General features: G+C 37.6%; 1 protein-coding gene across 1 annotated transcript in view; it reads left to right on the top strand.

Moving 5' to 3' along the window:
* Positions 1 to 203: 203 nt before the first annotated feature.
* The window catches only part of LOC112137437 (hedgehog interacting protein), a 33,446-nt gene continuing 8,518 nt past the window's right edge, over positions 204 to 25,131 (top strand). Inside the window, exons 1-11 of the mRNA XM_024259772.1 lie at positions 204 to 476; positions 3,956 to 4,148; positions 7,599 to 7,743; positions 8,949 to 9,150; positions 13,424 to 13,575; positions 16,057 to 16,230; positions 16,363 to 16,506; positions 16,614 to 16,732; positions 18,074 to 18,197; positions 20,537 to 20,682; positions 21,648 to 21,729. Coding sequence (XP_024115540.1) covers positions 204 to 476; positions 3,956 to 4,148; positions 7,599 to 7,743; positions 8,949 to 9,150; positions 13,424 to 13,575; positions 16,057 to 16,230; positions 16,363 to 16,506; positions 16,614 to 16,732; positions 18,074 to 18,197; positions 20,537 to 20,682; positions 21,648 to 21,729 — 1,754 coding nt within the window. The remainder of the gene's footprint in view (positions 477 to 3,955; positions 4,149 to 7,598; positions 7,744 to 8,948; positions 9,151 to 13,423; positions 13,576 to 16,056; positions 16,231 to 16,362; positions 16,507 to 16,613; positions 16,733 to 18,073; positions 18,198 to 20,536; positions 20,683 to 21,647; positions 21,730 to 25,131) is intronic.

The raw sequence follows: 25,131 nt of genomic DNA, 5'->3' as shown, positions 1-25,131 counted from the left end.
ATAATTTATGTTTTAGTATCTGTCCTCAGTATATTTAAGGTGTGGACAGTCGTGTAAACAATTACAAATATTTTTATTACATTTTTATTCCGCTTATAAAACATACACTTAATTTTCAGATACATTTTTTGAGCGATTTCTTTTTTATTATTATTATTTTATTATTTTATTTTCCCCTAAACATTTTAAGCTTTGCTGAAGCTATGAAGCATTTGCAGTTTGTGCTCGTCCTGGCCGTGGCTGTAAACGTTTGGGAATGTGGGGACGCAAAGTTCGGCGAGAAGGGAGAAATAAGCCCCAGGCGGAGAAGATGTTATGACGGGAGTTTGCCAAAGCGGCTGAAGAAAAGGGAGCGGAAAGTGCTGCTTGACGGCGGCAGCAGCAGCGGAGAACTTTGCCACATGTTGTATTCCCGTGTGTCCTGTTGTCCCACCAGGAGAGCCGCCTATCAGATTTTGCACCGTATGGATGCCAGGGTAGGTAAAAATTCATTCACCGCGCTGTTTTTCCCTAAAAATGCTCCTCAGTGTAATTTATATTTATATATATAATTGTGTCAGCTAAATGTCGAAATAAGTAAGTAAAGGGAAACTACTAAACATTTTAGCTAACAGTTTTTAAAATTTGTTTAGATTTTTATTTATTTTACACATATTTGCGACATAAAGCGTTTACGTCCCTGCTAATTATGACGGTTTTTGGCAGTCGTGAGCTCGCGCTTTTGTGCGCGAGGACCTGTATGCTTCGTTGTGCTTACCTGACATTTAAATTTGGAAGAACGTCGAAGTTTCCTGGGTGAAACAGCGTTTCGTTACCAGGTGCATCACATACGAGTGCAGCCCTAATACGGCGTGTCCAATGCGCTTCTGCGTTACCATGGCAATCAATGGCCCGATTTACGTTACGTCCCGCAGCAGTCAGCTACAAATGCCAGGAGGGAAGGCTACTATACTGTTACGAAACCATTGAAAGGTTTGCTACAAGAGGTAGGATTCGTGTTTTTTTATATTTAATTTTATCAATCGGAACAATACGACGGACAAACTTGTTTCTTAACGTAAGAAGCTAAAATAGTCGAGCTAGCCCTTTTATACTTTTCATGTTAGCATGTAACAAACTTCTAAAAGCGAAAAATGTAGGGGTGTCGTAAACATCTAATCGGAAATGCAGAAACGACGCCACTGTAAGTACCAAACTTGACGAGAATTCCGTTGGTCCTTTATTATGTAAAGCACTCCTCAGATATTTCAGTAGCTGGGTGGTATCTCACTTTGTGTTGCGACAAAAAGCCATATTGCATCATTTCATTTGCTCAAGTCATGCAAATACGAAGAGGTGGGTTGGTGTTGGTGGTGGGGGGGTGTCTGAATAGGACGAACTCGACTTCTCCTCCTCCCCACTACACTGCCCACACACAGAGCCCTTTCTGATTATGGCAAAAGAATAACAACAACACTATTGTGTTTGTTGGTTTCGCTAATAGGAGAAGCTGGAGAGCATCACCCCCCCTTCCCCAAGTCATCAGCCCCGTCCAAGTTAATGCCTTTGAGAGGGTGTGTGTTCTACACTGACTCCCCTGCCAGAAAACTTGCACCTATTCCCTAAGGACAAAGGTTTTGATGAAGTTTAGAGTTGTCTACACCCCATCCCATTGCACTCCAATGAAAATTGTGTTTTGAACATGTTCATATAGAATTTTTCTCGTGACGGAGGACACATATGAAGAAAATTAAGATTAAAATTGCATTTTGTGCTGAATCAGAAGCAGACAAAAACATTTGGTTGGAAAAAGCTTGTAGCAGTGGCGTAGGTGCCACAGATGGTGGTCCACAAGCGCCCTGATCCCTCATCCGAGCTGGCATCTGGCTCAAAACTGTACAGCTGGATAGCTTCAACACTGCTCGCCATTTTTGTTGCACCACTGTTATGTTGGGATTATGAGAGGCTGTAAACTAGCGGGATGATTGGAAATGAGGGCAGGCTTACCCGTGTCAGTGGTCCCACCCATAACTCAGAGGCAGAATTCTGTCGCTCTGCAGAAACTGTCCTGGAAAACAACAGCTTTTTTGGGGCTTAAAATAGAATCATAATTAAAACTCACTTATAATAGATCAAAAGATTATTAAAATATGACTTGAAAGGTTTTTCAACTCAATGAATATTTATCTTCACAGTTAGACATAGAAAGTGTTATATTTTGATGGAAAATAGGTGCTCTGGCAGCATTTGTTACAAGCAATAAAGCAAAAAAAATTGCTTCTTGTGTCTTCTAGCAGTTTTATAGATGGCATAAAACCTGGAGCGTGCACGGGGGGATTTGCTGACACAAGTGGTGTAAATCTGAAAAGATTTTTACATTTCAATGTTGTTTCCACAACTGTTTTGAGAGTAAATCCATTTTGTCAGAGCTGTTTTCTTACCAGAAGCTGAGCATCTTGATTCTGAAGTCTGCTATTTTCATATAATCCTAATCATTCTAGCTACTTTTGACTGTATTTTTAAGCCTCGCTCCCATGTTCTTTGGGCTTTTGAGGAGCATTGGCGTGAAACTCAACAAAACACGAACGTACAAAGATCTTCTTGTGCTGGATGGATGATGGCAATATTGGAGTCCATCCCGGTAACATATGGACACAGAGCATGGCTGAGAGCACACAAATGCCACTCTCTGTAGACCTTGTGCCAGTTCATGGCACACAGAATCAATGGGCAATTTAGAGCAGGGGAGCAGGCATGCCCACATCACTACATGGCATGAAAGTAAAGGATGGAGGAACATAGTACACGTACAAGGTCATACCCAGCACAAAGTCCCGTTTAATGCCAAAATCAGTACATTTTATTTATAGTATTTACTCAGGTTACTCATTCTTATGTTTTGAAGAGCTAAGATTTTATCATGCATTTTTTAAGATGTTTTTTTTCCGATCCACCTTAAATTTCCTGTAAGCATTCCTCTCTGCCACCTGTCGATTAAACGTGGCTTCTTAGACCTTGTAAAACCTTCTCCACGGTTGCAGTTTGTACTGCAACCCAACGCAAGGTGTCCATATGTTAGCTCTTGGGTCCCCTGGTTTAATTGACTTCGACAGACTGCTAATTTGTTGATGCCAGAGTGGGAATGATGTGCCTGTCTATCTCTAAATTGGTGTTTACACATGGACCTCACACAAAGCAAAACACTACCAGCCAGCCCGCATGCTTGTCCAAGCATCGCTGCTCTCGGCCTAAAACAGATTACATTGTGTTTTATTATAGCTAATTTGTTATGTAAATAATCCTGCTAATTTCTTTTAGATTAACTCTTTGTGTACTTGTGCAAATTACCCCTCCGAGTTAAAAACTGAAGCTCCTATTTGTCTTCATTTACTTAATGTCCTCAGTTCTTTCAGATGGGATTATATCACAAATATAAATAGCAAGCCCTACCAGCAATAACTAAGTGACGTCGTATAATCACATACGAGATATAATAAAGGAAATGTGACCTTTAACATGTGATTTATCAACAGAAATACGAGCATGCCTTTATCGGAATATCTGAATTTGCTTTTGTCAAACTAGTGCAGGGGTTGAGGAAAGAGATCACTAGCTCTTTTGTTTGGTATCTGGGGAAGGTAACAAGGAAAAATCTGGTGAGGCATCTGTTTTCCGTTATTTAATCACTTCAACCGTGTAATCACAACGATTCATTTTGCAAATTTCATGGAATGGCAGACAAAGGTCTAAACATGTTATCCAAATAAGTAATTTTAAAGAGGTATGTTGAATAATTAAACTGTGTTTATTCTTACGGTGAGACCTAACAGCCGGGCTGTGCTTAACTGCTCAGTCAACAGCTTCCCTACTTTATCTCCTACCTTGAAATAAATCTTATAAAATACCTAATTTTTCTACTAGATCTAATCGTCTGGTTCTGCTGTTTTATTGTTTTCTATGTTTGTGTTTTCTCCAGATTTTCTCCACCAATAATACAGAATGTGCCCATCTCTTGGATGAGATCAAGTGTGCTCGCTGCTCCCCGAACGCCCAGGTGTTGTTCCACTCCCTGGACATAGATAGACAGCCACACAGGGAGCCGGACCTGCCACGTCTCTGTCTGGATTTCTGTCGCAAGTTCTATTACACATGCAGGGGCCACATACCAGGTAAACACTCTCATAACAAAGACCATAAATGTAACTGACACCACTGCCTGTGTCATTACCTGGTGGCGCATGACCAAACATATGCAAAGAACCAGAACAATTAAGCACAGGGTATATTTGCTCCGGTGATACACTGTCAATGTCAAGGCTGTGGTGAATAAATAAAATACATCATGGCTTATTTGTTGATGAAATTCAGCTTAGTCTTATTAGACTTTCAAATTCATGGAAAGAGTGTTATTAGTCTGGTCTGTGTTAATTTGTTTAACACTCTCATATATAACCCCCTTTCAGAGTTTTGTTCTTGTTTTGTTAGTAAGATATCCAATTAGAATATATTTAGATCTGATACTTAACGTTCAGCAAATTTCGACAGTTTTTGTCACTAATAACAAGTGATTTATTATTATTATTATTATTATTATATTTTTTTTAGGTAAGCCATAATGGCATTTAAATTTTAAATTTTAGCAACTCTAGAAATAGAGGCAAGGACAATCTTTAAGCAATCTGTTTTGTATCCCTTATCATTAATATTTGGGGTGATAGCGTTGGCCTACACAGGACTGAGACGCTTTGCCTTAATTGTCAGAATTAAGTTGTGCCTCAGTTGGTCTTTCAAGTCATTATTTTACGACATTCTCATGAGTGTTTTAGCTTCAGCATGAGGATACCTAAATAGAGACTAAATAGACAATTCAGATCCTCATTAAAGTATCACTTAATTATAATACTGTAAATAAAGTTGAATTCTGTAGTTTTAAGCTAAAAAATCTAACATTTTCTCCCCAAATGTCTGAACAGCAAATTTTAAATTGCTAAAACAAATGTTAAATTCTTCTCATTACATTAAGATTTTAAACTTTCAAACCATAACAATACTTATAAATTGTCTCTTAAATACACTTTGATAATTAAAAGCAGTTATACATTTGAATGTTGAAGAATCTGTTTTGCAGTATTGATTCACAGATATGAAAAAGGGAAGCTTGTTGTGTGTGCTCTTACAGGAATAAAGTTTTATAAAAATGTCTCACCTTGAGGCCAATATTTTCAAACATTCTGAGTTTAAGCACAAACTATAAATTTTTCTAATTTTCTGTAAATAATTCTGTCTTTATCTGTTTGAATGGGTACAGGTGGAGGTGCTTCACTCCACTTTACAAAATTATTAGCCAAGTTTGTTGCCTATCAGGCAAGGAAGCTCTACCATGTATGATTAGAAACTTCCTGCGCTCTAATAAGTTTGATTAGCCACACACAACACATGCAGTGAAGAAAATTTGTCACTGTTTTTATAGCTTTGATTGTTACAAACATAGTATAGCTTCATCCCAGAAGCCAGATCATTCCTAGTATTAATTCGGGAAGAATTCAGGGGTGTTATCAACTTTACTATGTTTATGGTGCTGTAGTATAGGAACTTCTCGGAAAATATTTTCTAATTTAAGTTAAGGGGATACAGAGAAAGTGGTGCCTTCAAAGTACATACCAAACATAGTCTTTTTTTTTTTACAGCAGTATCTTTTCTAGCAAGGTCATATTCCAATCTCTGTCTCAAATTGATTAGATTTGCTGAGATCTGCAAGTACAGAGCACTTTTTAAAGACTTTTAAATCCACTTACATGCCATATGCCACAAGCCAGTCATATATCAGCTTCTTACATACCATACTCATCTGCATCTAACAGCCATTCCACATAAATAACGTGGATGCTTTAGTTAAGATTGAGTCCTAGTAGAATTTTGAAGGACGGTGGAAGAAGACGGTCTGTCTGAAGTTACATTACACGTTTATAAGCTGACAAACATTGGCTCTGAGTCAAACCCAGAAAGCTCAAGAGAGGAATCCAGAAAAGAATCCCCTTTTCCCTGTGTTCACTGCTGCGCTCCCTCTTGCTTACCCCTCTCAGCCCACCACAGATCAGCATATGTGGTGACGAATGACACATTTATTTTTCTACAAAGGTTGTGTGTATGTAAAACTGCTGAAGTGCATCAAGATGTCAAGTACTTTGGGTGGGCCACCCAGGTTGCTTTGGAAGATAACCAGATGGAAGTATAACTTTAGCATTGGGGAGCCAGGAATATGGACAGAGTTTTATTTCTCTGTTTCTCTTCCTCTTTCTTCACCCTCTCTTTTTGTCTGCTGCCTGTTTTTTTTTTCTTTGACGTTACCTTTTCCTCTGTGTTTTTCCTTTTAGTAACCTATTAGAGAAAGTTCAACTAATTGCCACAATGGCAACATATATTGAGTTTGACTACGATTCGAATTATCTTTAGATGCATAGGCTTTGTTTAGAGTAAGAGTTAAAAGGAGCATTTGTCTATATCTGCACAACAGTGGTCCTTGAGATCTACCGCCCTGCCTGTTTTACAGTTCTCTATGCACATTTTTCTTGCTGACTCATGTGTCTCTCCATTTTGATTGACTGAAAATACCTGATCCAGGCAATCAGCAGCAGGAAGTGCAAAGAGAGCTGGAAAACAGACACGGTGATAAGATGTTTTGGACCAGGCTTGGGCAGCCCTGGTCTATGTATATCAATTATACTTTTACATGATCAAGTCAGACAGAACTTGTAAAAAAAATACAACCATGAATATGGACGTGTCATTGTTTTTACTAACTCAAAAGTACTGCCTATAGCTTTCACATTTAAAGAGTAGCCTTTACAGCATCATTAACGTTTGTCCTGCCCTCATGAATGTTCCTGCCAACCCTTGATTAGGCCACATACTTGACTACTGTTCTCCCATATAGATATTTACCTCCCTGACTTTGATTTCTGCCTACAGGCCTCCCACCTTTTCCATGCTTCTCACATATCTTCCCTTCACTCATTCCCTTATCCTGAACTCAAGGTCCCCAACCGACATGTTAAAGATAACTGCAGACACAAGCATGTGGGTGGTATGACCAGACCTGTGTATGTGTTTCTACACATGTTTGATCTCCATGTTGGGTTTAGATGTTTGAGGGGATATCCTATCACCTCCAGTTTTTAATGTGGTCACCCCCTTGCAGTGTGTGGCAGCAGAAGGAGATGAAAGAAGGGACTGGGAGACCCTGTTTGTGTTTTTTCCACCAGTGTGTTTGCTCTGCTCTGTCCTCTGAGGGATGGAGTAGAGGAAACAATATTGTCAAGATTGTTTTAAGGTCGCCTAGTGCCGGTGAGACCCCACTTTTCACTTTGTTTTTCCAACTATAATGTTGTGAAAAATCACAGCTGTGAATAATCTCCGTGCTTATGCAAATCTCCTGTCAGAGTTTTGGAGAATCTTTTTTTTTAAATTTTGAAATGTAAATCAATGTAGCTCAATCTACAAAAGGTTCCTGCTTAATCAGAAAGTTCATATTGACCTTTTTTTTCCTTTGGTTGTTTTACACACAAATTTATCCAAAGTTGCGATTAGCTGTTTATGTTTGTATCTTTTGTGTTTGACAGAACTGTTCCAAGCCGATGTGGACGAATTTTGCCAGTACTATGGGAGGAGAGGTGCCGGCTTATGCTTTCCAGATTTTCAACGAAGGCAACTTCTCGGGCAAGATTCAAACTACTTGGAAGATGAAAAAATAGACGAAATAAACAGGTTTGTTTCCCGCCTAGCTGTCGTGTGGAACATAAGCATGCTACCATATTGATTGTTTGGCTTTACTTTTGAAAAAAGTACATTTCTTTGGTTTCATCAGTTATATGACTTCAGTAATTACCTATTACCAAATCCTTCAGTATTTAACTCTCCAACTCATCTCAGGTCTTATCAAGACTATTTTTACTCAAGTTTGGTGGGGAAAAAAGGTTTCCACTTAACTCAGGGCTTTGCTCTTTGCCTTCTGGGTTTGGCGTTTATCTTTTGTTTTCCTGAGGCCAGAAGGCATTGGGGCACATACACCTGAATCACAGGCCATGTAGTTGTCCCTAGATTTTGTACATTGAAGAGTCCAGATAGTAGAAGTAACTGGACTGAAACAAAAACTAAGAATTCATGATATAGTACTGTCAGTTGTGTTTGACAATTTGATGTGGTTTCAAGTGGTGGTCTCATTATCATGCTTAAAATCAATACTTTTTTGTTCAATAGTCGAGAAGCTATTGAACATGTTGACACTAGACATGCATGGCATGATTGGATAAAACTTCTGTGGTGCAGGATCGCATAAAAAAGTCGGATCAGTTATTATTCATTTTGTGTATTGTGCAGAGAACTACTTGTAAGTATGTCAAAGAGGAATCATGTAAAGGTTAGAGTTGTTGTTTTGGCATTTTTGCTCCAGAAAACGCACATTCTGGTTTTGTCCTTCTAGTTGAACAATCTGTAAATGGTGCCAATTGACAGACAAAAAGGGGTTTATATTAACAATTGAAGCTCTTATGTCAATCTTCTATTGCCAAGCAATAAATTTAGCACCCTAGTGACAATATTATTTATGACATTTCAACAAAATAAAACAAATACCACACAGCATCTCCCCAAGGCTCCCTATTGCTAATGAAAATATACATATTTTTAAAACTGGTTATTTTCTAAAATGAAATATCCAGAATGGAAAAAATAATTAAAGTGAGATTAGTGGGAAGATTTCTTCATAGTTTTGCAGCATCCAGCCCTGTACAGTTAAAGAGGGGTATAAGTATATTTTTACAAGGACGTCTTTGTCTATGTCATGAAAAGTTAAGGGTAAACCTATATTTTATCGCATTTCATCGATGTCTGCAGGACAAACACTTCCCCTGCCTCTCATAACTGTAGCGTCTGCATCTTTCATTGACCTTTTTACCTTCCTTGTTTCCCAGGAGACACAAACACAACTGCTACTGTGCTCAGGAGGTGTTGAGTGGTCTGAAGCAGCCAGTAGCCGTGGTGCACTGTGGCGATGGCTCTCAACGGCTCTTTGTCCTGGAGAGGGAGGGAATTGTCAGGATACTCACCCATAACCTCGAGCTAATCAAGGAACCTTTCTTAGACATCCACAAGCTGGTGCAGAGCGGCCTGAAGGTAGGATTGTGTTGACTTATAAATGTTTAGGTATTGCAAAAGTAAAATGTTAACATGGATATCATTCTAGCACAAGGGTAAACAAGTAATGTAATAAAACTTGTTTCACAGAGACACAAATGCAAGTCTTTACAATCCAAAGGCCAAAGACAGGATAAATGCTTGTGAAGTGGAACTTGTTTATTAATGGTATCCAGTTTTATACCAAGACCAAACAATCTTGTATTCATCAAATGGGTTTTAGCATACCACATCACCTGTTTGTTAACTTTGTGCACATTGATCTGCTAATTTTCCCTACTTTTTTTATGGTTTACCAAATCTGCCTCAGATTCACTGAGGAGGTCTGAGAAAGATACAATGATTGTGACTTTCAAACAGCACACAAAGCAATCCACCCAACAGGGTTAATAGTCTATTTAATTGAAACCTTGCCTTAAGTATTTTTTTTTTCATTAGATGTCTGACACTGTTTAGTCTCTCTGGCTGGTTTATTACGGTCAGGTGTATTTGGTAATGCTTTAAAGGACCCAGACTTTAAACAAATGTTGTCTGTATCCATGGAAGGATTTTCCACCATTGTTGCAATACTTAGTTGGTTGTTAAGAAAGTGCAGTGTCAGAAGCCTATTTTCTTTTCTTCATCTGTTGCTTTCATTTTTGGATCACAATGTGAAAATGCTTTCTGTCTTTGAAGACTTCTAAAAGATTGCTTGAATGTCCAAGTTTCTTAAAAATAACCTTGAAATCTTTGTTGTAAAGTTAATTTCACTCTAGTGGTAAGGCTATTTATTTACCATTCTTAACAGCAACATGATCTTAGATGCTGAGTGTAAGAAAAAATGTTCAGAAATTGTTTAGATTCCATGAGGGTATGAGATAGCTGGGAGGTTTGGGGGCACACTCCTAGACAGGAAGTTTATCTAGCTTACATGCCCCTCGCCTCTCTGCTGACAAACCCCTTTGCTTACAAAGAGTCAAACAGAGCACAGCTTTTGAATTGGCAACTACACTCTGTGGGATACACTTCCTGCTCTTCTCAGTTCTCTTATCACAATTTAGTCCAAACTGGTTGTGGATAAAGTGACTGTTATGACAATTAGCTGTGGCTCAATCCCATGCAGGTCCCAGGAGTCCTATTCTGTGATGTTGGCTGCCAGAACAGGCCCACAAACACTTGGGGGTTGACAGAACTGGGGAGGGCTAAGGTGTTTACAGGGAGCATCAACAGGATGGAGCTGCCTTTATACAGAGAGAGGAACCCAGGCACCCAGAAGATAAGGCAGATAATGAGTTTATCATTAGCTCCACGCACATGCTTTGATTGTAATGTTCTGTGTTTCCTTGTGCTCCTCTATGCCCCTCCTGTCTGGGATCCCTTCTGTGTCAATTAGACCACAGAAATAGTGATGTGTTTTCATGTTACCTGCATTGTGGGTGTTCTCCTGAAATTCCGTCCTGAATCTCTGGTCCTCATCCGCATCCCAAATCAAACATGCCCCACCAATGATGGCTACATCATGTGTAAAGTAGTTTTAAACACACCTGGACTTTTTAATTAAATACTTCTGTTTTTTTGGATGTGCTGAAAGGTGAAGAACGATCTTAAATAGCTTCTCAAAGTGTAAAATAGAGTTTGGTTTATCCAAAACTAGGGACAGTCTGTATCCCTGCAGCCATATTAATGCTTCTTTAAAGAGAAGTGCTTAATCAGATGTGTCTTGTCACCTGAAATGTATTTATCAATGTACCATTTTGAAAAAAAAAGTACATCGCTCCAAACTGGCAAACTTTCATTTTTTTCTAAATTATAGAACACAATAAACTTGATATTTACTGTCAGAATAACAAAGATACATTGTTTATTGAACAAAAAAATGTTTTTGCAAAACTTAGCCTTGATGTTTATAAAGTATTGGAGATTTTTTTGGTATTTTTTGGATGTTCCTGCTAACATAACAAACCTGTAAAAAATACACCACCCAAGTATTCTTTTTATTTTTAGAATATACCAAACTGCACACTTGGTATGTTAAAAGTATTCTTCTGTTATTTTTCCTTGCCTAGGGATAACCTTTTCACCAAGATTAGAAGCATAGTTTTTGTTTCAGTATTACTTGCAGATGTAAAAGGTTAGACACGTATCTACTAGTGCTTAAGGTTCAAATTTGCATATCTAGCACAATGCTTTGCAAAACAGGGTTAACGTGGCTGTGACATCAGTGAATTTGCTGAAAACTGTTTTGGTATTAACATAAAATGGCTGAATACAACAATAAACATAGGCTGTGGTCAGTTATAAACCATTCTTTTTGTCAAAAATACAGATTTTCACATACATAAAGTTAAATTCCAAACATTTCTATATGTGTGTTTTTACCTTTTTTTCTATTGTAAACCCTTACTACCAGACAATACCAATTCAGCTAAATCTTAAGGAGTCACAATCATAATTTTGGTTTTTAAACGCTTCTTGTTAACTCATGAAAGACATATTGCAGCAGCTCTTAAACACATGGTGGATTATTGAAACTCAAACAATCTTAATCTTAGATAAAAGCAATTAATCAGAGACATTACATTTTACTGACAGAGTACTTAACATAAACCCCAGCCATTCTTTGGCTTGTTAACTGCACATGATATTGAGCTGTTTTTTAATTTTTATTTTTTAATACCAGATAAAGATTTATCCTGGTTCACAGATTTAAATGAGCTGTGAGGCAGAGTTAAAAGGTTTTGCTTTGACGTAGAGGTAGAGAATCCTCCATGAAACGACTTGTTATCTGCCCACTTCGGGGCTTTTTGGCTCCACGTTTCACCGTCATTCAGACAAGATCACTGTTCCATGTAATGGATCATCAGATAATAACCACACCTCATCCGTTATATTCTCCGCTTTCCCTGGAGTCATGCCAAGATGTGGACGGGGCCAAAATTTCTGCTCCCGAGATCAGGATTTAAGGACATAAAAGAATGTTAAGTCATGTGTTTTGTCAAAAAACAGATAAATGCATCATAGGAAATGTGTTCTGCTGCTTGGAGAAATTATGTTTGTCATAAACGAAACTACAATACAAAAAAGAAAACGTGTGATGATGACACATGTAATTGGACCACATGTCAAATAAGTTTCCCTTTGAATATCATCAAGAAATTGAGCACGTTTTTTTTTTTCGTATTTACCATTTTGAAAATTGGATTGCTACACTGCCTATCCCAGAATAAAAGTTATGTTTTAAGATAAAATAAATATATTCTGAAAACCTAAAACTCTTTTTTTGGAGGGAGATGCTCATGCAGAGGGCTTTATATGAAACACTTTAGGTTGGATACTTCCTTTTTCTGGACAAAATGGTTCAAAGAGAATGCAACATTAAAAGGACAGACCTGGCTTTCTTTGCCTGGGGAATGAAATGCTATAGCTGATTATTATAGCTAACTGTGATGGGTAGACCACCAGGGTGGTGACAACTGATGCTGCTGCCTCCGGGGTGAGACAAAGGTTTACATATTACACAAGCAATTTAGATGTTTTCTAAACATGTTGCCAAGACAGTGGGAGTTGGCAGCTCATTTCTTGTTTAGGTTTTCTTTTTTTTTTCTTCCCCTCTCCTTTTAATTCTACTCCTTCATTCTTTTCCCCCCTCAACATCCAAGCCTCGATTTTTACATAGATTCTGTGTGAATCGGGAAAGGGTAAGGGGACCGGGAGCAAAAAGCACAGACTGAAGCACCCTGCACTTTTGTGCTCTCTATGAACTGTGAGTGAGCTAATAAATTCTTTTAACCACTCAGCTCAGCATTCACAAATATCCCCCAAAGATTACACACACAAATCACCACACAATGGAGGCCACCGGGAGGGTCTGGGGCGGCACAGGGCCCCAGACCTTCTTGTGGGTCTGAGTGGGGTGGGGGGGTGTGGGAGTGTGTGCCTGTGTTTGTTGGGGGGGTGTATCTCTTCCAAGAGTCAAATGTTTTATAAAGGATAGTAATGGAATATTAAAGAAGGAAGGCGAAGGTGTGCAGAGGAGAAACGAGAGCCTGATATAATAGTATAGTGTGAAAAGAGGAAGTGATGGGCTAATGTAAGTGGATTAGACAACCTGAGGGCAAACGGAGGTGGGGAGGGACGGGGCTCCCAGGAGTTGCATCCTCGTGTTGATGAAGAGGAGCAAGGGACTGGTCCCAGCACTGTGCTGCTGAGCAGAAGCCAAGGAAAGACATCATTAACTCCTGGTCCTTTTGTTTTTCTTTTTAACTGACTACAGGGTGGAGATGAAAGGGGCCTACTAAGCCTGGCATTCCACCCCAATTACAAAAAGAATGGCAAGCTCTACATCTCCTATACCACCAACCAAGAGCGCTGGGCCATCGGACCCCACGACCACATTCTCCGTGTGGTTGAATACACCGTTTCAAGGTAATGGGATAAGTGTGTTCTGCATCCACCTTTAAATGTTAGCTCTCATCAGCCTGAAGGAACACTGAAGCCACAGACTTTTTACTGTTCAAAGTGTTTTACTAATTTAGTGTTGTAACAAAACCTGTAAAAACTGTTAGAAGTTCCCATTGTTTGTATTGATCATTTTATTTCTGACAAGAACAACAGAGCTGAATCTTTCAATCCATTTGTGACAGTGTCCAAATTCTAAAGGGCCACATCATGCTATTCTTAACCCTTTCAGAGTAAACTATATCCATGTGATCATATATTACCTTTGGAATACTGAAGAACAAATTATTTATGAAATATTTGTTATTTTCATGTGCACATTGTTGTACCTGAAAGTAAAACGACTCCATCTCTGAGACACCGCCCTTAACTCCTTGTGGGCGCCACCCATTTCATGACCTCCACCTAGAGCCGGCCCTGACATTGAGTCATGGTCTCTACAGATTAGTTGGAAGAGGAACCACTTCTCATAGTTGATGCTCAAATGAAACGTTCTGTCAATCACTGCTGGCTCTGCAGAGAATGTGGGGGTGTGTTAGCCTGGAGGTGGTGCTGGCAGCGCAGACTCTTCCTGGAAGGGGCTGTTCCCCACTTATCTATGTCACAACGTGAGGGCCCAGTTGGTTGTGTTGATTTGGAGGGGCTGGTGCTCAGAGTGCAGGGTTGGAGAGGAATGCTCAGAGATGCATGAATAGAGAAAAATACTGTTTTAGGGGTGTTTTTATGAGGAATTAAAACAATTGATTTTGCATATTATACAGGCCCTTTAAAAACAATCCAGACACCATGTGCATTACTTTTTTTAAAAATGCCAAATAACATGTAACAGATATCCCTAAATCTAATAAAAATGAACATTTTACGAAGGGTATTTATGAATTCTGATGATGAAAACTTAATAAAAATAAATAAAAAACTGAAAAATAAATTTAAATACTTTTTTTTCCACATGAAAAATCATTCAAACGCAATACATTGTATTTTATATTCACCAGTCTAGTGAGCACCGATGCATACTAGTGTTTCACAAAGACTTCAGGGAAATTTCCAGTGCATTGGATTTTGGAATTGTAGGTTCTGTCCGAATTCCCTTCCTACTCCCTGTAACTACTAATAAACTATAAAGTTTAGAACTATCTAGTGCCCTAGATTTTAAAAGCAATTTGGACACCATGTTCACCCTTATATATTAATATTATTATTATGAAAAGTAAATATGACATCACTAATTTCACAAAGTAAAGTACTATTAAATATGAACATTTTACAAAGACCGTTTATGAATTTATTTTGTTCTGGACTTGGATATTTTATGAAAAAAATATTTAAATTCATTTTCCCCCAAAATTGCTTAAATGCAGTGCATTGTAGTTTATATCCGCCAATCTAGTGAGCATCAATGCACACTAGTTTTCTTGGGCAGTTTCTTGTGCAATCAATTTTCAAATTGTAGATTCGGACAGCTCTGGAAAATAGAGAACGCACTATATGATGCGCCAAGTAGTGATGATTGAAGGAAGTCGGATACAACCCACGTCTCAAAATCTGAAAGAGTTGTACTCCAATTGTGTCAGCAGCTATAACAGCTAAAACAAAATAGTGCAAATTAATTGTGTTATGATCCAATGAGGAAAAGGAAAATAACTTGGTTTTGGGGGATTTTATGTCAAGCCAGGTGTCGATTTTCGAAAGGAAAAAAAAAAAGTAAATTTTGCTGAGTTTTTGCACCGTCTGTGATAATGACAGCATTTCAAGCTTGTTTCACAATGTTTTTGGTTTGGGGAAACTGTATATTCTCACGAATGTTCCAAATGTTACATTTGAATTTGCTTAATGACTTAACAAGCATTTCTTAATTACAGCTTTCTTTAGCAGTCGTGGTGCGATTTAAGAGGACAGTTAAAAATTCTTCATGATAGATTAAGATGTATTACTTAAAATGTTTACTTATCGGTCTTTAGGCACTCGTCGCTTTACCAAAACTAGACTAATTTCATATTTTGAGGACAGAAGTGTGCAATAGTTTGACATCTCCACCCATTGTCTTGCTTTTACAACAACATACATTAGATTTAGACTAAATGTCTGCAGACAGAAAGAAGTTAAACTCGTTTGATGTTGGATTTTCTTTGGTGTGTTATGTCAGCATTTTGTTTTGTTTTAATTGTCTCTCAGAAAACTCAGATATGTTAAGTATAATCACAGGGAACATGTAGTTGTGTAAGAAAATGTGCTTCAATCTACAGTTTAACTCGACTGTCTTGTGAGGATTTTTTGTTTGTTTTTAGTTTTAGGTAAATTGGCCATAATGGTTTGGAAAACTCGTTTTTACCACACTGTATGGGGTTTTTGTTTTGATATTTTTTTGTTAGTTTGTTTGTGTGGCAGCCATACAAGTATCCAATATATTTACATGACAGTGATGTGGATTTTTAATGTATCTACCAGGAAAAACCCTAACCAGGTGGACATAAGGACGGTCCGTGTGCTAATGGAAGTAGCAGAGCTGCACAGAAAACACCTCGGTGGCCAACTTTTGTTCAGCCCCAATGGGCTGTTGCACATCATTCTGGGAGACGGCATGATTACACTGGATGATATGGAGGAAATGGACGGACTCAGGTGAGTCTGAAAGTTAAAGGAATGATTTTTTTGTACGTATATATACCTTTACCATATTTCTCCTAAAGTTTGAACTTCATCTTAACACGTACCTTCATAACTCTCTTCTTGATGTTGTGTGATGGGCTGCAGTGACTTCACAGGCTCTGTGTTGAGGGTGGACGTGGACACAGATTCTTGCTCGTCAGCCTACTCCATACCCAGGAACAATCCTTACTTTAACAGTACAAACCAGCCGCCAGAAATCTTTGCACATGGATTACACGACCCAGGCAGGTAAGGAACGGCAGATGACAACAAAATGTTTTCTTACTGAGGTCGATGCACTCCTAGAGAATAAAAACATTATAGATGATTTATATAGGATTAATTTCTGGTTGTAGGTGTGCAGTGGATCGACTTCCGTCAGACAATGGAAGTCTTGTTATACTCTGCACAGACGCCAGTGGCAAAAACACATCGGCGGGCAGAATATTGGAAATCACTAAGGGGAAAGATTACGGTGAGTCACTATTTCCATGAGATTTCCTAAAGAAATGGTCATAATATTTACCTTTTTTGTGTTTGGAAAACGTCCATTGTTTTGCAGTGTTGATAGATCCCGTGTTAACAGTAACTGAACACAACCTTTGCTTGAGTTTAATTTCATTACATTTTTAGCATGAAACAGAAAACCGTTAACCTCTTAAACAATCTTTCACAATCTTTCATTTTGAAAATTACATCTTTCTTGTGTTTAAGTTTGTAAGAGCAGGGGTTTGGCAGCCTAAATGCTAAATATAATTTTATGTTATTCAGAATTCCTTCTTTGTTTTTTTCTACCTTCAATTATTAACAATTACAACTTTCTAAATTTAAACACACTATAAGCACTCATTTAAAAAGGTTAAATCCATACATTTATTGTTGTTTTATAAAAGATGGTAATACCAAAAAAGTGCTGTGTAACACGTTTATTTAACCTTTCGAATTGTCTTTTAATTCCTTAGATTTTTTTTTTTTAAACATCAAAAACTTAGTTGGGTGTACAAAAAAGTGTTCTTGTCAGAGTGTTTGGACAATTATTAAATCTAATAGTTTAGAACAGTTGTATTGAATATATTGTAAATTTTGTTCCAATTAAACAGATTATTTAATTCCTTTAATTGCTCTGGACCAAACTCTAACCAAATTCTATGTTAAATATGTAAAGTGGGAGGGAACAGAACAATCATTGCCTGTCTGTAACAAGTATTACAGTGTTAATTGGTATTATTGTGTTACAACAACTCCTCATAAACTCATGCTTGAGTTTAAAGACCCACTCCAATCAAAATTGTGTTTTTAAACATTTTTTTATGGTATTTTTAGATCATAGAGGACATGTATAAAAAAATAAGCTTAAAATTCAATTTCTGAGTATTTCTTTCCTCAAATTGTTGTGAATCGGGGGCTGAAAAAATGTAGTTTAAAAAAGAGCTTATTTGTTACTTATAAATTACAGTAGGTGGTCAATAAGTTCCCTGTTCCACTCCTCTCCCCAACGGATTTCAAATGAACCTTTCCCGCTCTGATGAAAGTATGTCCTAGAAAACTACAGATTTTTACATTTTGGCTAAAAACAACACAATTATAATTGTAAGAACACTGGGAATCCTTTTAAAAATGGCTCGAAAGATGAGTTCTTAGGTGAGTTGGTATTAAAATACGATTGGATGTCGATAAAATGTGAAGTCTTAAAACATGGCTAGCAGTTTACAATGAATGTTGACCAGATCTAGTTTATATGTATCAGAGAATTGAACATTCCATAGATTAAGTCCATGTCCTTATATCAGACCTGCATTTTCCTGTGCCTTTATAGAACATGAACCCTCTGTCTATGACCTGCAGTCCAACGGATGGGCACCACCTGTGGGGGGCTTTATCTACAGGGGCTGCCAGTCTAGAAGACTCTATGGAAGTTATGTGTTTGGTGATAAAAATGGGTAAGTCCTCAAAATTTAGCTCATTTAGTTGATTTATAGTAAAAAAAAGCATTTTTCTTTGTAGAATTTGTAATTACTCTGATGAAAGTGTCTTCATCCTTTTGGTGTGGTGAGCATCTGATCCCTGACTTCTTGGGACTTTTCTTACAATATAATGTCAAAAAAAATTTCCTCCTTGCATGGAAATGTGCCAGCACAAATACAAAGTTCCACCCATGCAGAGGAAAACAAGTTTTGTGTTACTGTCACCACCACAGCACAGCCCTCTGAGTGTAAATGGAGATTAGACATCCTGTTCACACTTTTCTTTGGTTTGTAATTTATCCTACGCTGCTGATGTCAAACTCTGACGTTTGAGTAAGCATAGGAAGTAAATAATGTGGGGGACCACTATGAGGAGTTGGCACTGCCTTTGACACAATGTGTGGTCGTAGAATTCTGTATGTCATTATAATTTGGACGCATGTTGTTGTGGCTGAGAAAAGGCTCCAGCTTGATGTTTATTTTGAAACTAAAACCTGAGGTCTTCAATACCATCATGCAACTGCAAAGGAAGATGGGGCATTGAACCATATTATCAGAAGTAAAAGTCTTACTTTTAAATGTAACAATAGCAGAGTTTGTGCACTTTGAAAAGTCAAGTGAAAAATTAATCATTTTTTTAATGTTTTCTTTTTTACATATTTGGAAAGTATTAAAAAAGGATTCCTGGATCCTTAAGTTATGCAAACACAATATAAAAGTAACTATTTGTAGTTATTTTGTCTTTCTTGTTTTTTTATATATAAAGCAATGTAATTTATGAACCCTACTAGAACTAAGAAAGTTTAGAAAATGAATGGATAAATAGATCATCTTTTTGTTCATGGTCCTCATACTACAAAGACACAACTTCTGACTAGAACAAAACGATTTTGACTTTGCAAATATTTAGCAGTAGTAAATCCAAAGTGAAAGAATATTAAAGCAAAAAGGGGTCTCCAAGATATTTAAAAAATAATCTTGCAAACATCTGCCCTATTAGAAGTAACCACAGGCTGACGCTTTACAGTCGAAGTATTTATCACTACTTGAAAGTTTTTACAATGGTTATCAATCTCTTCTGAAATGTCAGCGCAATGCTTGGAGAAATTAGGAAAAACCCAAACCCAGCATGACAGACGTGTAGCCCATTGACTGTATATAGAGAACTGGAATGAGCGGATGTGAGGTCACCCATAGAAAAGGCCTTACCTCGGTCCCCAGCCAAATGAATCCAATTTTGTCAACATTTTCCACAATATGGATGTTGCCCTGTTAGATCCAGACAACACCGATTAGTCCAAGTCGGTCTGAGTCGATGTTTCCAAGACAATTACTGTCTCGAATCATACTCAAATCACAAGTAAGCTTGTTAGAAGTCCACACCCCTTCTACTGAAAACAAGCTCGGGAGAAGCTGTCAATCAAACATTTGAGGTGGGGCTAACAGGCACCACGTGCTTTTACTGAGGCATCTGATTTTCAGTTTATAACTTGAATAACTTGCAATAAATTAAAAAAAAGATGCTGATAAAAATGTAAATAAGAATGTAAGAAGTGGTTATTTTGACCAATATAATGACTCAAAGACAGCTGTGTATTTCTCAATAGAAGTCTATTGGGCTTTGGCTTCTTAGATCCAGTGATTACTTCCTATTTCTGCATGCAGTCAGTGGTGTGGCCCCAAGATGCCGTTCAATTGCTTGATAAGAAGGAGGCTCTGCAGATGTGGTTTGTCTGAATGGGCAAAAGCATAGCTTAGGTTAATATAACTGCACCTAAACAAACAGCGAGACTTTTGAATGTTTAGTAAAGATTAAAACTTTCATTTCAATAGAAACAACTAAAGCAGCAGTGGCATAAATGATGAGTAAGGCTTACTTTGCAGTCACCATATCTGTGCACTTTGCAGCCACTGAGCCAACCACAACGTCTTCTGAATATCTCACTACTATGGTTGCCTGACACCCAGATTTTCCAAAGAAAATGCAATTTGGATACAATGCAATATCTTTTAAGGAGAACTTTTGGGTCTTAAAAAAAGACAAACTGAAGAGCATCTATGTAACAGTTGGATTGATCAGCAAAATTAGATACAGTATAGCCAAGAATGTCAAGAAAAGAAAGCAAATTCCCTAAAGTAGATTTTAAAGAAGAGTAAGCTGTATTCTTCCACAAAAGTGTTATTGAGTAATAATAATCACACCAAAAACTTATTGTTTTACCATTATTGCTCTTAGTTGCCACTTTCGTAGACTCTGCATTATGTCAGGATGTGATAGCAGTCATTGACCTGAAGATACCTTTGTTCCTTTGCAGTAACTTGCAGATTCTTCAGAAGTCTTCATTTTCAACTTCAGCAAGTGGTGAAGAGTGGCAGGAAAAGGCTATGTGTCTTGGCTCGGCTGGCTCCTGCGGCTCCACTCTCGTTGGACAGATATTGGGTTTTGGAGAGGATGAACAAGGTAACTGGAAAAAAAAGCATACAGGCATTTTATTTAGTTCTCTTCAAATTTTTTCTGTTCTCATTTCACCACTTACTCACACTGTCAAATAAGTAGTGGCAGGTTTGTATAGAAAAAAAAATATGAACTGAAATACACCTGTATTATACTGATTCACTATTAAATATTACCCCAAACCAGTGATGTTTTGCTGGAATATTTCATTAAGTAAATTAAGACACTAAGATGCTGACATTGAAAACACTTGATGAAAAGATGAGGGCTTTGAACCTAAAAACAAAATTAATCTAGTCTCTCCCAGGAGAATTGCAAATAGCAAATACTTTTTTTTAATCAAATTCACAGAATTCTCCAAATGTGTGCCTGATGTATTGAACACTCTACAAAAAATCCATCTCAGAGATCCAGCTCGTGGATGACACAACACAGTCCCAAGAACTCTAATTCATTTCATTTGCTAATATTTTACCTGGTAAACTTCCACCAGGCACTCGCAGAATGAACAACTGTCATCTCTGATGTTTCTGATTATAGAACGAACACATGATGTGAGTCACTCTCACAGCCATTAGAGATGTTTGATCACAGTTATTGCCAGGTCTTGGAGTTATTACTTGATGAGGTATTTCAAGATTCCTGCATTTGATCATGATTTGCAAGCAGCGCAAGAACTGTATGTCCCACAGAAGGGGCCCCACAGACACATGTTTACAATTTGTCCCCTTATGGAGTTTTCTTGCAGGCTTGTTCTTCATTAAATTATCTCCCCCTTTCCCAGTCATGGGGATCCAGTGGTCCCATTAAAATCCTCCCTTACAGTCCCTTGGCATGTACAGAATTGTTAAAGCCCAACATGCACTTATGTTCTTCATACACACAAGTATATTTCTTTTATTCTATAGTCTGTTTTTGCAAACGAATAAATTGTACACTAATAAAGCAGATTTTGCATTTCTCTTTTGCAGGTGAAGTCTACATACTAGCAAGCAGTAAAAACATGGCTCAGTCACACAGTGGGAAGCTCTTCAAGCTAGTAGATCCTAAAAGGTATGATCAAAAAATACTTTGAAAATAAGTTACTTTTTCTTCAAAAGCAAAAATATCAATATGACTTCATTGAGATGTGCACATTCAGCAAGTTGTCCAATGGCGTCTCCCCTTTGCCAAAACAAACACCAAGCAACATTTATGAAGTTGCAATTTTTAAAAGACGATTTTAAAGAATAGCTTTTGACTACTCTAAGTTTTTCTGTTTTATATGTTTTTAAAGATCAAATAAAAGGAAGTATGCTCATTTGTATAAAAGAAAAACTAAATCTCATCTCAGAGCAGAAAATAAATCATTGTTTTATGCACATGTGCTAATGCTGATACTTGAGCAGCAATGAACATTCAGCAACTGGAATGTGAAGGGAACGTGCATGACTGTATCTTCATAATTCAAATGTGTGACACAATTGTCATAATCCCTTCCATATGCAACATTGTCCTTAGACTGAGGGATGTCTTAACTGCATCAGAAAAACATTTGTTTATCAGTAGATACAACAAAAATAATTCCACACAATAGAACAGGATCTGTATGATTGTAATATGTAAAGTATTTGACATGGACTTTCTACTTATTTCTCAACTTTATTTCCCTTTTTTTATTTTGCAATATTGCTTTTCATGTCAAAATTTTGGCCATCATCCAATAAGAAATAGAAGAAATCCTAAAGTTCAATCAGCTGTCATACAACAGGGTGCGTCAAAAGATTTAACTTATCTCCTGGGTGAGTCCTGGGCTCATCAACAGCACTGACCATGAAAGATTTTAGGTAGGGATGTCCCGATCAGGCTTTTTGGCCCTGATCAATTTAAAACGTTTGATTTTGAGTATCTGCTAATACCGAGTCCTGATCTTAAACTTTTGAAACACATTTAACAAAAATGAACAAATTTAGTAAAAATATCCAGATTGTTCCCTGTTTTTATTTTATTCACCTTCTTGTTTCAATGAACACCTAAACAGAGCACGCATGTGAAGAAGCTTAAAACAATCAAGTAAAAACAGGCAACTCTAAACGAAAAAAAACAAAAAATAGTTAATAATTAACTAGTAAAAATTAGGGGTGTAGGGTAAAAACGATATTTAATTTGGCAATACTTGTTTGGATTTAAAAGGCTGACAAGATGATACTTAATTTATTAATGAGCGTCCTTCAATCTCTTACTTTTGTTTTCCACCTAAACCTTAAATATTCATAGTTTTTTTTCTAAGTCATAGTATTTAAAAAGTGAAAAATTGTTCTGGTACAGTCTTGGAATATATTTCAATACGCACTGTATCGGGATACATATCGTATCGCCAGACTCATGCCAATACACACTCCTAGGAAATGGGTGATAATCAGTCCTGGGAGAAAGTTTGTTGACTGTAGCTTTAGTATCTTCAGAACTATTGAACATGTTTGATCAAATGTAATTCATATCTCCAAAAACAATTCTAGAAGTAAAAGTAATGATTTTCGTCCTAAACTATATATAGCTGTGATAAAAAGCTTGAAATATAAAACCCTCATCAAAATAGTAAAATGATAAGTATTCAGTCCCTGATACAGACATTGAGTCACAACATCCGATACCGATCAAGTCTAAAACTACAGGATTGGGCCCAATTTCCAATCATCAGATCAGAACATTCCTAGTTTTAGGGTTCAACTCCCCCAATCATACCCTTGTGCTTCTGAAGAGGAATATTGGGTGCCTATCTTTTTAGGTTTTTCAACGACCCAACCACCAATCTCCCAGTCTTTAGACAGACACTGCACCATTTGGTCACTAAGCTGATTTTGTTTACTATTTTGGTAAAAATTTAGTTTTATAAATATAACGATTGTCAGTTTCTTTGTGTGACAATAATAAATATCTAATAATGTTGTCCCAAAACGACTTAATCACGTAATTTTGTAGTTTTGACATACATCAAGTACATAAATTAAACAAAATTCTTTGTTCTTTTTTAAGGTAAAAAAAAGAATCACAGCAGAAACATATTTGCGGTTGATTATTCCTTGGGGACTACAGTGCCACCCAGGCATTAGCTCAATTATTACACCACAGATGTTTCAAATAGGCTTTAGTGGCGTTCTTTGTATTTATGTTTTCTGGCATAGCTGGTGGACGCATTTCTTCAACAGAATAATTCTTTCCACCATTAACTGGACGTGTTTAGTCTGTGTGGACCCTGTGGTGTGGAGGTCCTGGCTACTAACACACTGGCTTCGTTATTAGGATTTTGTTAATAGGAGAAAATGGGCGGAGGGGGCAAAAGTAACTCAGTAACTTATCAAGTCCGGCGTGATTTTTTTTTTTTTCTTCACTCTGCGAGAACATCTGGATCCTAAACGTTGATCTGACAGAGGTTTTGTTTGAGTACAGTGGTATTTGCGGTCTAGTATAGAATCGTGTGCCGTGTTTTGATCAACTGTGTGTTTGGGAACATAGAGGGGGGGTGGGAGTTGTTAGAGAGTGTTAAAGGCTCGCAAGGAAACATCAGCCATAAAAATCGCTCAGCAGTGTTTGTGTAAACATGTCCTGGCCAGATGACTTCATTTCTAGGTATTTGTTTGTCAGTTGGAGTACCCCACTAATAATACACAGGCCACCAGGCATTTTGAAACACGTGGAATGTGTAAAGTGTTAGTCAAGGTAGACACGATGAAAGAAAAGAGGTGTGCGTGATGTTTAGATGTGGATTCCTGCATTTCACCTTTTTAACTAGTTAACACCAGAAAAAGCAAAATAAAGAGCTGTCAATGTGGTGACATTTAGACATATGCTGTACTGCTGTTGTGATAATGATGCGTGAATGCTAACCTAATCTTTACTCTCAGTAGTACAAAGTTTGCAAATATTGTCTTGAAGGGACTGATTATCTCGGCTCCAAAGCCTGGTTACTCAAATATTTGTTCTTGACCACACTGATGTTGTGAATGTTTGTAGATAGTTCATGATATTCAAGGACGGAGAGCTATTTCAGGTCAAAGCCATGCCCTCATCTTCTGTTTTGAGATTTGTCCCAAATTAGGATGTAAAAATGCTGCAATTCCACAGAAGACCACTAGAGGCATTTGCAAAAAGGAGCAATTTCAGATTAACTTTCTGCTTTTAAGAAGTCAAGACTTTACACCAAAATGAAAGGCTATGATGGTCCTTCGCTATAGCAACGTTTTGCGGCCTCGCAGCTTAGCTTTTATTTTTTTACATTGCATTGTGTTTTACATCCTGATTGGCTGTAGACCAGGGGTGTCCAGACCCAGTCCTCAAAGGCCGGCCCCCTGCTAGTTTTTCCAGAAATCCAGTTTTATCTGCTGTTGATTACCTGGATCAGGTGGGTTAGTCACTAAGGAGCTTCAATGGCAGGTTGGTTTGACATGAAGGACACTGCCCCCGGAGTTTGACGCC

Source organism: Oryzias melastigma, linkage group LG1, assembly GCF_002922805.2.
Source record: "Oryzias melastigma strain HK-1 linkage group LG1, ASM292280v2, whole genome shotgun sequence".
In the NCBI taxonomy this organism is placed as follows: domain Eukaryota; kingdom Metazoa; phylum Chordata; class Actinopteri; order Beloniformes; family Adrianichthyidae; genus Oryzias; species Oryzias melastigma.
The sequence above is the reverse complement of the archived record's forward strand: the minus strand, read 5'-3'. Positions and strand labels throughout refer to the sequence as shown.